Raw genomic sequence first — 17,419 nt, 5'->3', positions numbered from 1 at the left:
ACATTATTTTTAAATCTAAATTTTACAAGTTAATTTTAAATTGGTATTTTGAATCTTTAAAATTATGCTAAAGATACCAAACTTAAATTTGAGTTAGATTATCATTCTTAAAATATGCTAAAATAACAAACTTCATTTACAACATCTTCATCCCCAAAATTCTGCTGTTTTAACAATAATTTCACAAATAATACATAATTACATTTGTTATTATGAATTCAAATTTTATACACTATCCCTAAAATGATGCTATAGATAACGAATTGATTGGATGATTCAAATGCTAAAAATAACAATTTAAATTCTAAAGATAATCAACGACTTCTTCATTATCCTGCATTATTTATGAAGTAATAATTTAAGATACAACTTAGATTCTAAAAATAATGGGTTTTGTCATTGAATCATAATTACAGTTGTTTAACTAACTAAACTTTATAATAACCAATAAAATTAAGATTTTCCAAACATTGTATATGTCGAGTATGAATGATGTTATAAACAATAGATTTGGGACACACACAAAAAGGTAAAAAAAATTGTCATTAAAATATAGTATCATTCCCTTCGATATAGGATACTTATATTCCAAATACAATATGTTTGAATAACTTAAAAAATGAATCAGGATGAATATTTTGCAAACAGGTAAATCTTAGCTAAGTTGTTATTTTGTTGTTGGACAGTGTATTTTCAAATTTGTTATATTTTAAACAATTTATTAAATGATACATAATATATATTTTAATAACAATTTGAATTTAAATTTTAGATCCTCCCCTAAAATAATGTCAAATATAAATATAAGATTTTCAATTTTTTATATTTTAAACAATTTATTAAATAATACATAATATATATTTTTAAAAACAATTTGAATTTAAATTTTAAAATTATCATTATACCTCAATGACATTTTTGCAATTATTTGAATATTCTTCTTTTAAGTTTTATTTAAGAAAAGTTGAAGGAGATTGAGCCGACGGAGAGGAAGACGTTGGAGTTTCGTCACTTTTGTTTTCGCCATTATCCCCGAATTACGAGTCTCGATAGCCATGGCTTCGCCTTCGCCATTGTGCCCTCCAAAAACCTCCATGCTTCTTCCTCTTAATATTTAGGCCTTTTCAATATGACCAATGTTGGAGACCCCTAGAACCATTTATTTGCCATCAAGTTCGACACCTTTCAAAATCCAGAGTTTGAGGACATTGATGACAACCACATTGGAATTAATCTCAATAGTGTAATCTCCACTGCAACCTCTTATTTCAATGACGAAAACACCAAGCAATATATAAACTTATAAAGTGGGGCACCAATTCAAGTTTGGATTGCTTATTACGCCCCTGTAAATTCCTTCATGGTGGCCCTTTCTCCGTTTTTCACCAAACCCCAGAAGTCAATTTTGTCGTTTAATGTCGATCTCTGATTTGCGCCAAATGTATGAAAGAGTTTGAAGGTTTGAAGAAGACGAAGCTGAAAGCTAGTTCTAATCGTTTCTCGCACGATTTGAAGAAAATATGAAATGGGTTGCTAGCAGCAAAAATTACGTGATATATGTAGTGTGAGTTTGATTTTAATTATAGGATATTTATGATTTCTTAAATGATTGTATTTACTATTCAATTTTTCCACTTAATAGGGACATTTAAGATATTGTTTCAATATTTTTTTTAATATCAATTGGTGAGGAAACAATAGTCCATTTCGAACATTCGTCCTCATGATTTTTGCTTTTGGTTTTAAATTCAAAGGTTCTCATACTAATGGACATAATTATCTTTACTCATGTCATAAACATCATGATCACTTCCTTTTCACCAATGGGAAACTTTGTTTACTCCTAAAAAATGATAACAAAGAACTCAATAAATCATAACCCCAAATCTTTTTTGATTTTATTTATTTCAGGATATACTTGCTTACAACTACTTTAAAGAATCAAATTTAAAAAAAAAAACATTTTTATAAACTACTTTTTCTAATCGTCACGTTTTACAATTCCATTTCCATTTTGTCCCGATTACTTGCGCATTCCAATACCCCTCAAATATTAAGTAATTATAATTACATTTCAACTCTCCTAACCCCTAAAATTCACACATTATAACAATAGAAAGATAACCTCTATTTGAAATCATAACAATCTCTGCAATCACTTCATATAACTAAGAAATAATTCATATAACTAAGAAATAATTATTCTCCATCTTAGTTTGTTCTAAGAGCTTTGAGTTCGAAATCCAAAAAAGGAAAATGAAGAAGCAGTTGAATGGTGATGTTGAAGCTCGTTCAATCCATATAATAGTACAGGTGAAGGAATAAACCAAATAGCCTAATTGCAAAAGTTGAGCTTCTTCATTACCTTGGCATAAGCTAATGGGACAATGGCAGGTTTTCTCAGTTTCCGCTTTGATCTTTTAGACTACAAACAAAGAAAAAAATAATGTTCATTTCAAGTACAGTTTGCATTTTGCAATTATTTAAAGAATATATAATAAAGAAAAAAAAAACAAAAAAAGTAGCATTGCGATATAGGATTTTGTAAAGTTGGCCTTCCACGTTAAAACAAACAAACAGACAAACAGACAAATAGACAAATAGACAAACAAGCTATAGCAAGACAGGAAAGAAAAGGGGTAAACTTATATTTCGTCTTGAACTTCGAAGTTGTGTCATTTTGATTCTTGAATTTCTAGAATTACAAGTTTAGTTTAATAATGTAAGGGTCTACTAGATACAAAATTAAAAGTTACAGATTATGTTTGCATTCACGGAAAAAAAGTGTGCACGCCACAACAGAACAAGGTACATTCTCACACACACGAGAAGGGAAAAAATAGATTAAATTACACTTAGTCTTGAAACTTCAAGGTTCATGTCTATTAGGTCCCTGAACTTACAGAATTAAAAATTTAGTCTACTAACTTATGGACCTACTAGACACAAAATTGATAGTTTAAGATTCCATTATATACAAAACCTAAACATACATCTAATAGTTAGATTAGTTTTTTAGAGTCTTTGCATTTGTGAGAATCTTATTGGACAAAATTGAAAGTTTATAGACTTGTTAGATACTTCTAAAAGTTCATAAACCAAATAGAAACATGCATCTTGAAGTTCAAGGACTAACCTTGTAATTTGAGAGAGAGAGAGAGAGAGAGAGGAGAGAAGAGCAAGAGCACTAGGTACCATTATATTTTAAACCGGGGGTAAGTAGCTAAAAAGCTTGAATCCATGACCCACAAAGTCTGTAAAGTTCCCTATTGATTCATGTCCCTACTTATCCTTCCAAGTTCTAAAAATCACGGCTTGTGTTGTTGGAGACACGAAACATTTCATAAAGAAGAAAACAGAGGGCTTAGTGTTAAGGGACCATTGAGAGAGATTCTGAAAAACTATTGAGAAGGGTGGGCATTGCTTATTCCACTTGTGAGTAAACAGAAATGGTTAGGATGGATCTCTATGAGAGAAAAAAAAGTTCAGTATTCACAGTAATTTTACTCATTACTATAATTAGTTTTAAGACTTTCATGGATGTATAGATAAGAAAACATTTTTGCACACACACATTGGTGATGAAATAATACAAAAGCATAAAAAAATATTCTCAAACAAAAGAAGCCAAACTAAAACAAAAACGAGACTTGGAAGGACAATTACAAAAAGCCTTAAACACCATCGCCTAAAGAGAGAAATGGAACCTAACGAAAAGCCAACACATCCTCTGCCTTTCAACCTTTCAAGAACTCTATTAATCCTTTAGATCAAGGGCCACACAAAATTGCTCAAGCCACCGCAACTACCAAAGCCAATCTCCATACTCAAAATGACAAACATTGCACTCCCAAAAGGGTGGTTGAATCCTCAGCCACACTCGTAAAAAGAGGATAGGGCAATTTGGCCCAGTCCTACAAGATGAATTCCTTGAAAAGTGGCAAAAATATCTGCCAAACAATATACCTTGAGAAGAGTTAGGACCCTGAGGACGAATATCCCCACTTCCAGGACAAGTTGAAATCTTCTTAATCTAGGGTAGAAGGCTAAAGATATCCACAATTGTCTTATTGATCAATGGACAATCGAACACAAGATCAAGAGAAGGATCATCTAAGAACAATAAAGACTAGAGGCCACAAAATGATTTGTAATAAAGGATTGGTGACATAAACAAAGGAAAATGAAGCAGGGGTCCATCCCCCCCACCCCTTCCCCTTGTCCTCTTAAGAGTGTATCCATCTCATCACCCACCAAACACCAAGTAAAAGAGTGGAAAAAAGGGGAAACCAAACATAGGTCTACAAATTCTTGGATGTGCCTTTCAAAGCCCCGTTCAAGGTGCAGTCAAAAGGATGGAGAGCATACTTACTTGCAATAAACTAAAAACATAATTATTTAGCCAAAATATCACCTTTCGAACCTTTAAATTGCCAATGCTAACCCCTACACGGTCCACCATTTTAGACTCCACATCTTACCTCACTAAATGTGAGACAACCATTCCTCTAAGAAATCCCTTGTAAGCTTCTCTCCAGGATCTTACTAACTAACATGGAGACTCAAAATGTTGAAAGCATGTTGGAATGCCACAAAAGCTGGCTGAATAAAAGAGTGTACCCTCAGGCCTCTTTAGAGAAAAAGCTTCGTTTCCATGAAGCTAGACGCTTTTGCTCTTTCTCACAATCAGATCCTTAAAAAAACATGAAAATCTGTACTTCCAAAGGAGTCAAGCAATTTTTCATTTTACTATTCTTATTATTTTTTAGAAGGGAACCAAGCAATTAACTACACAAAAAAGGGATCAAATCTCTAATAAAAAGACCTCGTGGGTGATTACAAAAAATCCTTGGGAGTCGGGAATTGATGCCCAAAAAGAGACGTGAGACCTCGGTACAACCAAACCTCCTCCCATGTCATCTCCACATCCCTGCTTGACACCTCTTCTTTTGAAGTCAAAGACTCCAAAGGCAAAAAAAACCAGACTACCAAAAAACTTGGTCCTCACATAAAAAGGAAGATACAATTGAATCTCCATTCTCCACAATCATAGAACTACACTACATGTTCCTCATAAGGAAACCTTTACACAGTTGAAAAGTTACAAAGATTAAGACCTAGAGGGAGATCTAAAAAATAAATAAAGAAAGAAACGATTTGAGCCAACATCACACAATCATTCCATCGTTGCAACAAAGATACCCAACTATTCACCATAACAAAATCACAATTGATGCCAATCAAACTCTCTCCTCTACTGATCTTTGGCCCAAAAATCAAACCTTTCTTAATATGACCTTAAAAATGACATCATCATGGTTACAAATCCTATAGTCCCCTATATTACCCCCCCCCCCCCCCCCCCCCGCCCCCGCCCCCTCTCCTTTTTAGTATTTAGACAAAAAAAAAGGAATTTAGTAAATACTTCTTCCATAAAACTCTCGAAAAATCTTCCAAAGGTCCTCCTTCACACAATCCCAAATTTCCTTGGAAAAAATCCATAGTAAAAAATTGTCAAGCCTTAGGGCCTTATTCCTGTCAAAACCTAACCATTAGGAAGAGTTCAACTTAGCTTTGCACTGTCTGTGATAGGACACATATCTAAACCATCTATGAAAGGTCTAAAGGAACTGCTGAAGCGCACAAAGAGAGAAAAAGGAAGCTATATCTATATCCCCATTCTCTATTCCTTCATAATATCTACCAGTTATCACTCAGTAAAGGGCCTAATGGTTCTTAAAGCTCAAGATGCAAAAAAGCACAATAGTTTTCTGAGGCTTAAGAGCGAGCTGTTTTTGTGAAGAGCACTATATATAAAAGTACTACATCAAGAAGAGAAAGAAATGGAAATAAGGAGGGGGGAAAATAAACACAAGAACGTTTGCATTTAGTCTTAGTAAATTTGATTCTTTTAGCTAATAAAGAATGAAGAATCCTCATTACTACTAATTTTTTATAAATAACGAAAATGCCCCAACACCCAGGGCTTTGAGCCTTGGGGCTTCACAAAAGGGTGTGCATTTAAGGGGCGCCTTATTTTGTGAGCCTTGCCTTTTCAAGTGGCAGGTGCCAAACCTGCCTTGAGCCTAGGTGAGCACCTGAAAGGGCTTTTTAAAACTCTGAAAGGCCCTATGATATCCTTACTCCCACTTTCGGTTCTCCCTATCCACCTTACTCTTGCCTTTTGACTCCAACTTATTGCCTCTTTTGTAACACACTCCAAAACTCCTTCAAATAAGCTCACTCATATTCGAAAACCTTTCCTAAGAGGGGCCTTGTTTTCTAGCCTATCTAGAAACTTAACCTCCCTCAAGACCTCTTGTTGCCTTGGAACCTTCTTGCTTCTTGATTTGATCCAAATATCCCCAAAGATGGCTTGACTCTTGATCCCAAGATTTCTAGGCCAATTTCAAGAAGGCCCTAAAGTGAATGTAATTTTTCCATAAAACAAAATCCTTTCTATCTGCCTGACACATTTACCAACACCAACTCGTTAAAGACGACTTAAAGGAAGGATGAGTCCACCACACCCTCCCACATTTAATCTCGCATTTTTATAACAATAATCATCTATAGAGATAAGAGCTTATTGATGGATATAAGATGTTGGATGATAACTTTAGGAGCAAAATGAAAAACACCAGTAAGTACGTGTGATGTTTAGAAGAAATATAACATGTTTCCACGTTCTTCAAAAACATAAAAGTATGAGTTTGTGACAATTTTAACAATTACTAAATTCGCGTTCTTTTATAAAAAAAAAAAAAAGGACACAAAACTTTTCATTTAGGATATTTTAGCTAAAATTGATGTTTACATCTCCTATCAGTTATCACCTCACCTCTTCAAGAAGAAAAGCTTTATTACCTAGATAAAATCCTCATAGCTAATCCCCATTCCTTCCAATAACCAAAATTTTGCTTATCACTTATGTGCCCTATTTGTGATTATAAGGTCATCATTCTTTTGACTTTTGTAATCTATATGTTTTCTTGAGAAAAAAAAACTAACCATCATGAGTTGACCTAATAATCATTAGTTAATAAAGGGCATAGAGTTTAATACAAAACTTAGAAAGAATAAGTTCAATCCATGGTGGTCACCTATCTAGAATTTAATATCTTATGAATTTCTTTAACACCCAAATGTTGTAAGTTATGGGGGTTGTTTTTTGAGATTAGTTGAGGTGCGTGTAAGCTATAGCTTGGATAGAAATGATAGAATTTTGAGAAAGAGAGAAACAAGAGTTTGAGCTATGAGAAATAAGAGTTTTGGAAAACATCAGTATATATTCTGATGCCCATGGCACAAATCTAAAGTCTAAACAATAAAAGAGCTTGAAGACCTATGAGAACTACATTCATATGTGAAATACAAAGTCTAACACTTGAACATTACTACCAGGATGAAGCCAAGAGTTCCAAAAGTAAAGAGAAATGTGCATCGAATGGTACTAACCTGTGTGAAATGCAAATGAAATGCAGAAACTACGGATATTTTTTCTAATAATAAAAGATAAAAAATTAAATGGGAAATTTATTATAAGATAAACAGTGCAATGCAACATCAATTGAACATGTGGTACAATTTCAACGTCATATACTTAAACACAGAGAAAATTAGAATTACTTTACTGACAATTGACAAGAGAAATGTTATGATAATCTAAGCTAAGCATCTTATATACTTAAACCCAGAGAAAATTGTAGTGAACATGAGGTAACTTGAAACAAAAATTTCCATGATCCAAATATTCACATTTCAACACCAATACGATACTAAATCAAGGAGTACATTTAACAAACAGAAAGACAAACCTTGGAATGTGCATTGTGCCTTTTCCCTTCCATTCGACGTTTAATGCTCCCATCCTTCATCAACCAAAACCTAGACTTGTAAGACCTGGTCAACCAACAAAGTGTCATTTACTCACAAACTGAGAAGACAGTAATGATAAAGATCCAAAATTAAATAATAACAAACATGATTTGATGAACTCACGAGTAAGCTTTCAATTTAGTTTTCTTCAATTTGGAAGTGGCTGGCGTCGTTGGCTTTCTCTTATTCCGCCGGTCTCTTGATGAAACATGCCGCACTTGAACAACCTTAATTCAATGTAATCGAACATCGTTTTATATCAAGTGTTGCGAACAACATCGAAATAACAGGAATAGAGGCTTCACTGAGTCAACTTTTCCTAAATAATTATTCTCATCAGCTCAAAATCAAACGGCTTCCCTACCTTCCTAGCATTTCCCCGGCACTCCAAGATATAACTAAGAAAAAAACTCTCAACAAACTAAACAAAATCATCGAACTAAACTTACAGAGAGAGGCAAGAGTGAAGAGCGAATACACTGGTAAGCGGCGAGCGGAGAATGAGTCTGTGCATTGAAAAGGGACCTGGAATTCAAATTATTCGGAGAGAAGTGGAGGGGCTGGTATAGTGATGGAGCAGAGTGAAAGATCCTGCGGGTGGAAGAAACGGATTTTACAATTTGAGATGGCTTCGCCGCCGCAGATCGGAGCTTGGCACACCACCTGAGCATCGTCGTCGCCGTCGTAATTCAAGGACAATGGAAATTTTTTCGGAGAGAGAAACCTACGATTGGCAAATTGTTGGCGCATTTCCATTTTTTAATGAATTTGGGCCACATTAGCGGCCCAGGCCCAATTAACTTGGGCCCAAATCTAACCAAAATAGTTGAAAGAATCTGGGGATCCAAAAATAATAATTAGATTCAAAATATGAGTCTAATATATAAAAAATTTTAAATAATTTATAAATATCATGCTCTCTATCAATAGTAAATGAGGCTATACAATAAAAATAATTATCGATAGAATTTACTATATTTTTAATTTTAAAAAATATTGGTATATAACTATTACTCCTAAAATTTCTATCTATTATAATTACTCATTTTATAAATATCAAAATTTTATGAAAACTATGATCATATAGGAAAAATATATTGCTCTCCCATGGTCGAATCTAATGCTAAGGAGGTGGTGTATCTGACATAAATTTGCTTGTCGGACTTTACTAAGGTGAAGAGTGCGCTTGATGAGATCGATTTGTTGGCGAGGCACTTAAAAGATGTTGTCCTTTGATAGGAATTGTATGATAGCTCGGTGTGCTATTGATTTCTCTAATTTTCTAATACTTGTGTTTCTTCCCATTCCAAAGATTGTAGAAAAAGTATGATTTCTAATTTCTCTGGCTAGGTATTCGATATTATTTTTTTGTGACCTTTTGTTTTTGTTGCCTCCCTGATTTCAATTTGGGCTCTTCATGAAGTTTGCTTCTTAAAAAAACCTATGAATAAACTATCATGGGTTGACCTAATGGTAAAAAGGAACATAGTTTCAATATCTAACTAATAGCTCATGGGTTCAATCTATGGTGGTCACCTACCTAAGAATTAATTTCCTATCAAATGTTATAGGATTAGGTGCATGTTAAGTTAATAAAAAGAGTTTGTTTTATTATCTTGTGTTATGAAGCATACAAGGCCATACAAACAATCAAACCCACACGAACCCATTGGAAGGGGTTTTAATCAACTAAGAATGGTGTATAACATAATTACAAAAGGTCTTCAAAACTGAAGTCTAAAAAGAAACACAAAACCTCGTTAAATACAAAACCTTCCCTGGGTTTCTCTCCATACTCTTTGAAGACGGGTAAAGGAGGAACTCCTCGATCATTTAGTGAACATCCCTTTGCCTTGCTAGTGAATATCAAACTCGAGAAAAACCACCTCTCTCTTTAAAGACGGGTAAAGGAGGACCTCCTCAATCATCTAGTGAACATCCCTTTGCCTTGCTAATGAATATCAAACTCCCATTAACGTAAACATCTTCCTCCACCACAACACGAAAACACACAAGATGGTAAAGGAAAAAGAGTAGACAAAAATATATTTTCATGGGTTTTGGCGTGTGCATTTAGTCCTTTTGGATCCGTTTGGTAACGCTCTCGTTTCCTATTTTCTATTTTTGTTTTCATTTTTTAAGAAACAAAGGTGTTTGGTAACGTTCATTGTTTCTTGTTCTAGAAAAATAGAAATGTTTCTCATTTTATAAGGAATTATTAGGAACAAAAAGTGTTTCTTCTGTTCTATTTCTCAATTATTTCTATTGGTTTCCTTTTATGTTTTCTCAATTTATTTCTATTTATTTCCTTTTTCTTTTTCTTAATTATTTTTATTAGTTTTCTTTTCCTTTTTCTCAATTATTTTTTTATTCGTTTCCTTTTTCTTTTTCTCAATCATTTTTATTGGTTTTCGTTTCCTTTTTCTCAATTATTTTTATTGGTTTTCGTTTCCTTTTTTCTCAATTGTTTTTCTATTGGTTTCCTTTTCCTTTTTTCTTAATTATTTTTCTATTGGTTTCCTTTTCATTTTTCTCAATTTTTTTCTATTGGTTTCCTTTTCCTTTTCTATTTTCCTCTCTGCGTGATGTTTCTTTTTATTCTTCTTATCTCCATCATCTTTTTCAAATAATCATCGTTTTCCTCTACACGTCATCTTCCTCTTCGCCTCTCATTGTCTTCCTCTATAAGCCGGACTCTTCCTCTTCGTCGGATCCAAAGTTTTTGCCTGACTCTTCCTCTTCGCCAGATCCATAGTTTTCGTCTTCCTCTTTGCGCAGATCTAGGTTTTCATTGTAGGTTTTTCTCTAAAGTATCATAGGTAGTAAAGTTAAAAGTTAACTTTTGTTTTGTTTCTTTCATTTCTGAATATTGAGGACATAATAACTTACTTTAAAACTAATATTACATTCTAGATGTCTCAAAATATCGAAGAGGTTGTTGAAATTGATGAATTAAGAAGTGAGTCGACATCATCTAAGAGAAATGGCCAAAGTGAGAGATAATATTGCCAATCAAATTTGGGCAACATTTAAAGGATAAATACACTTTCATGTTTATGTTATTATTTTTATTTGTTCACTGGTACTTCTTAGTATTAAATGAATAAACTTTTGATAATTTTATTTTTTATGTTTACTGGAGGACATATATTTTTGTTTAATGTTTAATTAAATTAAATGTGAATAAAATAACATATATAAAGTAAATAATAAATTTCGAAGAAAATCAGGAAACAAGAAACAGTTATCAAACACTTATTCTGTTTCTGTTTCTTTTCTGTTTCTGTTTCTTTTTTTAAGAAATAAGAAACATAAACAGTTATCAAACACATTCTCGTTTCTTGTTCTAAAAAAAAAGAAACGAGAAACAAGAAACAAAGAATGAAAATTTACCAAACGATTCCAGATTTTATTATTTTGACAGAATTGAAAAGTGATTGTTTCTTTTACAAGTTCTTTTTCTTTTTCCGTCAACCGTTATTGTGAAACCCTAAGGTAGTAAAAGTGTAAAATGTTAAATTTTAATTTACTTTTAAAATTAAAAATAAAAAGATCCAAAGGTAAACAAACAACCTTTCAAAATTTAATGTTAAATGAAAATTTTGAGTAAGAAAATATTTATTATTATTTTATTCAAAACTTGTATTCCCACCTTGCTTAGCAATGTGGAAGTCTCCTTTATGCCATACGAATACTCATGAGTTTGGGCTCTAAAGACACCCAAGTTTTGAGTGCGGTGAGAAGATAGATAAATGTATGTTTGTCAATCATTGGAATAAAATAATAATATATTTTTGTGCTAAATTGAAAAAAAACATACAACCATTTTGTTCCTTTTAAAATTTATCCCAAAATTCTTTTCAGTATTAGTTCAAGTGCAAAACCAATCAAAGAACGAGGCTATTTTATCCTTGTACAAAGGAGCAGAGTCGCGAAACGTCTTAAAAGAGAGTGAGATCCGCGACTCAACCATTTTCTAATCTATTTCTATTTTGCAGTACACGTTTTGTCCATCATCAGTCGACGAGGTGATCTGTAGCTGAGGTGACAACTCGACATTTTGACTGGGCGAGCTGACCAAAATGCGAAGTGATTACTAGGCGTTTTGACCAAACTACAGTACGCGAAGTGATCATTAGGCATTTTGATCAGGTGAGATATCAATTTATCAGTAGGTAACTTGACCAGGCGAGATAAAAAACGAATTGTAACATCATTTAAAGATAAAAAAAGATTACAATTTTAGTTTTTGTGATATCAAAGTTTAAATTTTTAGTTCTTAAAATTTTAAACAAATCTCAAATTTAATCCCTACTATTGATTAATTGTGTTTTAAGAAACCTTTTATCATCTATTTTTACAATAAATTTTTGGAAACATTTCATATATTGTATTTTATTGCACACAATTTATTAATATTATTATTAACTCATTATAATATAATTTAACTTTAAGAGACTAATGTTAAGATTAATTAAAAAGTAGTTGAATTAATAACGAAATACTTCAAAATATAAATATCTGTTATGAAATAAAGAACCAAAAACTAAATAAGAATATTGCAAGAACACAAAAGAAGAATAGAGAAGAGAGGGAGAAAAGAAAACAATTGAACTCAATTGTGGTGTGTCTTACAAAGGCACCACACTCCTCTATTTATAGGACATACCATGGTATATGTTACATTATGGAATTCAACGGGATGAATGTTACAATATGGAATTAAATGAGAGAGTTATCTGAAAATTGTAACCTATGTAGGCTATGGATATCTACATTTATAATATATCATTATATTTAAAATACTTCCTTTTAGATATCCATATTATATAAAAATAAATGCCTCGTTAAAATCTTACTAGGAACAAACCCGATGGAAAAAATCTTAGTGAAGGAAAAAGAGTACATCATTTTTATACATTAATTACTGACTCATTAAAAATCTTGCTAGGAAAACCCAATGAGAAAAATCATAGTCAAGGGAAAAAGAGTGCAATATTCCTATTCCTTGAGGGCAATATTTCTACTCCCCCTTATGAATACATTACTTGAGTTCTCTAAGTCGTTGTGTTCCAATGTTGTGCACCAGCTTTTCAAATATTGATGTGGGGTAATGCTTTTGTGAATAAGTCCGCCAAGTTGTCTTTTGAAGAAATTTGTTGAACACTGATGTCATCATTTTCTTCAAGGTCATGTGCATAAGAGAGTTTCGGTGAGATATGATTTGTTCTATCTTCTTTTATATACCCTTCTTTGATTTGTGTTATACATGCGATATTATCTTCAAATAATATTGTTGGTAAATTTTTACTGAAAAACAAACCACATGTTCCTCGAACATGATGAGTCATTGACCTCAACCATACACATTCTCTACTAGCTTCATGAATTGCAAGAATTTCTGCATGATTCGATGAAGTGACCGTCATGGTTTGCTTCACAGACCGCCAAGATATAGCAGTTCCTCCACATGTAAACAGATAAGCTGTTTGAGATATTGCTTTGTGTGGGTAGATAAATATTCAACATCTACATAACTAACTAGATCAAAGTTTGATTTATTTGAGTAAAACAAACCCATATCAATTGTCCCTCGAAGATAACGAAGTACATGCTTAACTCCATTCCAATATCTTTTTATTGGAGAAGAACTATATTTTGCTAATATATTTACTGAAAATGCTATATCTGGTCTTGTGTTATTAGCAAGATACATTGGTGCACGTATTGCACTAAGATACGGTACTAAAGAAAGTAGTAATTCTTCGTTATCTTCTCGAGGTCAAAAGATATCCTTTTTTACATCTAGTGATCGAACCACCATTGGAATGTTCAATGAGTGTGCTTTGTCCATATAGAATCTTTTTAAAATCTTTTCTATATATGTCGGTTGATGAATAAAAATTCCATCGGCTAAATGCTTGATTTGTAAGCCAAGGCAAATTTTGTCTTACCAAGATCTTTCATTTCAAATTTCTTTTTGAGATATTCTATTGCCTTTGAAAGCTCTTCAGGAGTTCTAATTATATTTAAATCATCAACATATACAGCTATAATCGAAAATCCTAACTGTAATTTCTTAATAAAAACACATGGACAAATTGGATAATTTTGATAACCTTATTTTAATAAATAATCACTTAAGTGATTGTACCACATTCATCCTGATTGTTTCAATCCATATAATGATCTTTGTAATTTGATTGAACATAATTCTCTAAAGTTTGAATTATATGATTTAGGTATCCTAAATACTTCAGGGATTTTCATATAAATTTCATTTTCCAAAGATCCATACAAGTGTGCTGTAATTACATCCGTAAGATGCATATCAAGATTTTCACATACAATCAAACTAATTAAATATCTTAATGTAATAGCATCCACCACAGGAGAATATGTTTCCTCATAATCAATGCCTGGTCTTTAAGAAAATTCTTGTGCAACAAGTCGTGCTTTATATCTAGTGACCTCATTATTTTCATTTTGTTTACGCACAAATACCCATTTAAATCCCACAGGTTTTACACCTTTAGGTGTATGAAGTACAGGTCAAAAAACTTCACATTTCATGAGTGAGTTTAGTTCTGCTTGGATGACTTCTTTCCACTTGGGCCAATCCTTTCTATTACGACATTTGTCAACATATTTAGGTTCATAATCCTTATTTTCATTAATGTTATTATGTGACATTATACGCAAAAATGTTGTCCACAACTACATTAGTTCTATTCCACCTTTTTTCTATCATGGTATAATTTATCGAGATCTCATTGTTATCTTTATATACTTGAATCTCTTCAACATTTTTACCATTAGTCGTGTCCATGACTTTTTCTTGAATGTTTCTATTGTCAATTAAGTCATTTCGACTATTGATCACTTTTCTTTTTCGAGGATTTTTATCTTTTGAATCCATCGGTCTACCACGCTTTTGACGTAGCACTGATTCATTAATTGTATCAACTTGCTGAGTTGGGATTTAAATTCTAGATAGAGCATTTGCAGCTGGAATATATGACTTGGTCGCTTTCTTAGTATCTATAAATGCATCTGGCATTTGGTTTGCTACACTTTGTAAATGAATTATTTTTTGAACTTCTAGTTCACATTGCTTTGTATGAGGATCTAAATGAGACAATAATGATACATTTCAGGCAATTTTATTTTTCAACTTCTTAATTCATCCCCCTAATGTTGAAAAATTTGTCTCATTAAAATGACAATCAACGAATCGTGCACTAAATACATCCCCCAAGGGTTCAAGATATCTAATATTTGATGGGGATTCAAATCCGAAATATATTCCTAACCTTCTTTGAGGTCCCATTTGAGTACGTTGTGGTGGAAAAATTGGAACATATACTGCATAACCAAAAAATTCATAAATGAGAAATATTTGGTTCCTGGCCATAAGCTAATTGTGTTGGGGAATACTTATGATAAGATGTCGGTCTTATGTGTATAAGTGATGCTGCATGCAGAATAACGTGACCTCATATAGATAATGGAATTTTGCTCTCATAAGTAATAGTCTAGTAATCAATTGTAAACGCTTGATAAATTATTCTGTCAAACCATTTTGTGTATGAACATGAGCTACATGATGTTCAATATTTATCCCAGTTGACATGCAATAATTATTAAATGCTTGGGATGTAAATTCACCAGCATTATCAAGTCAAATGTTTTTTATTGTATAATCAGGAAACTGTGCTCTTAATTTGATTATTTGAGCAAGTAATCTTGCAAATTCAAGGTTTCGACTGGATAATAAACACACATGTGATCATCTACTTGATGCGTCAATTAAAATCATGAAGTATCTAAATGGTCCACTTGGTGGATTAATTGGTCCACATATGTCACCATGAATCCGTTCAAAAGATGTAGGTGACTTAACTCCCACTTTGGCTGGTGATGGTCTAATAATTAATTTTTCTAGAGAGCAAGTAATACATGATAATTCATTGGATTTAAGAATCTTCTGATTCTTTAGTGGATGTCCATGAGAACTTTCAATAATTCTTCTCATCACTATTGACCTAGGATGACCCAATTGATCATGCCAACAGTAAATATATTTAAATCCATGAACTTCAGGTTCAAGGTTGCATATGTTTCAATTACTCGTATATGAGTATAATATAATCCAGAAGAAAAGGCACGCAATGTTTCCAAGATATGCTTTTCATGTGAAATAATAAATGTAATATAAAGATATTTTATATTATTTTCATTGTTAGTTTCAACATGATAACCATTTTGATGTATATCTTTGAAACTCAATAAGTTTGTTTTTTACTTACTAGAGAACAAAACATTACTAATTGTGAATTTTGTTCCTCTAGGCAAAATAAGGTTTGCTCTACCAAAACCTTCAATCAAGTTTGTAGAATCTGATATTGTATTGACATTTGCTTCAAGCATTGTCAATGTAGAAAAATACTTTTTTACTTTTAAGTATTGTGTGCGTAGTTGCACTATCTGCCAAAAATAAGTCTTCATTATTTATCTTTGAATCAGTCAAAATATGAGAAATGTCCATAATTCTTCATTAAAAAAAAACGATTACAATAAGTCTCTTGGTAAAAAAGAAAAAAAATCTAACCATGAAATGTAAATAATGTAAATAAACTGGTAAATGTTAAATAGAGAAAACATAATGCAAATATTGGTTTTGTACATTATCATAATTAAAGGAAGTATTTGCTACTCCTTCATTAACATCATTTTTCTTTTTAGGAGACTCAAAAAGTCCACCACATCCAAATGGGTCATGTTGGAAGGGTCAAATATATCATCTTGATAGGCAAAGTTTACTTCCATATTCTTCCCTTTTTCCTTCAATAAGGCTTGATAGAGGTCGATTAAGTGCTTGGATGTACGATAAGTACGAGTCCAATGACCATTCATACCACAATGAAAGGATTGATTTTCACCACTTTTAATTTTCTTATTTTGTGGAGTCTTCCTTCTATGATCATCATTTGTGGTTTTCTTGAAATCTAAATGATTATTACAACGTAAAGTATAATTACTTCTTCCTCTACCACGGCCACGACCTCGGCCACGATTACGACCACGTCCTCGACCTCGACCATTAATATTATTTAAAAATACAACATTCGCTTCGAGGAATGGTGTTGTTCCAGTTGGTCGAGATTCATGGTTTTTCATTAATAACTAATTATTTTGTTCAGCCACAAGAAGACATGATATGAATCAGAATACTTTTTAAAACCTCTTTCTCGATATTGCTGCTGTTGAAAAGGTTTTCTCTAACATATCTTCATCAGTAACTTTTCTCTCTACATAACAATAATTTTGAACAAATTTTAAATAACGCGGAATGACAATCACTTACTGATTTAAAATCTTGCAACCTTAAGTGCATCCAATCATATCGAGCTTTGAGAAGAATCACGCTTTTTTAATGATCATACCTTTCTTTTAAACTTTGTCATAGTTCATAGTGATCTTTTATCGTAAGATATTCAATCTTTAGTCCCTCATAAAGATGATGTCGAAGGAAAGTCAT

At 32.4% G+C, this 17,419-nt stretch overlaps 1 protein-coding gene across 1 annotated transcript; it reads right to left on the bottom strand.

The window, feature by feature from the left end:
* Positions 1-2,130: 2,130 nt before the first annotated feature.
* On the bottom strand, positions 2,131-8,618 carry LOC103499252 (uncharacterized). The gene is made up of 4 exons (XM_008462217.2): positions 8,328-8,618; positions 8,002-8,105; positions 7,818-7,902; positions 2,131-2,425 (listed from the first exon to the last, which is right to left on the bottom strand). Exons 1-4 carry the CDS (start codon positions 8,547-8,549, stop codon positions 2,336-2,338), a joined length of 501 nt encoding a protein of 166 aa, XP_008460439.1. The 5' UTR covers positions 8,550-8,618; the 3' UTR covers positions 2,131-2,335.
* Positions 8,619-17,419: the final 8,801 nt, after the last annotated feature.

Source organism: Cucumis melo, chromosome 4 (genome assembly GCF_025177605.1).
Source record: "Cucumis melo cultivar AY chromosome 4, USDA_Cmelo_AY_1.0, whole genome shotgun sequence".
Classification (NCBI taxonomy): domain Eukaryota; kingdom Viridiplantae; phylum Streptophyta; class Magnoliopsida; order Cucurbitales; family Cucurbitaceae; genus Cucumis; species Cucumis melo.
Note: the sequence above shows the minus strand (reverse complement) of the source record. Positions and strands in the feature narration are given on the sequence as shown.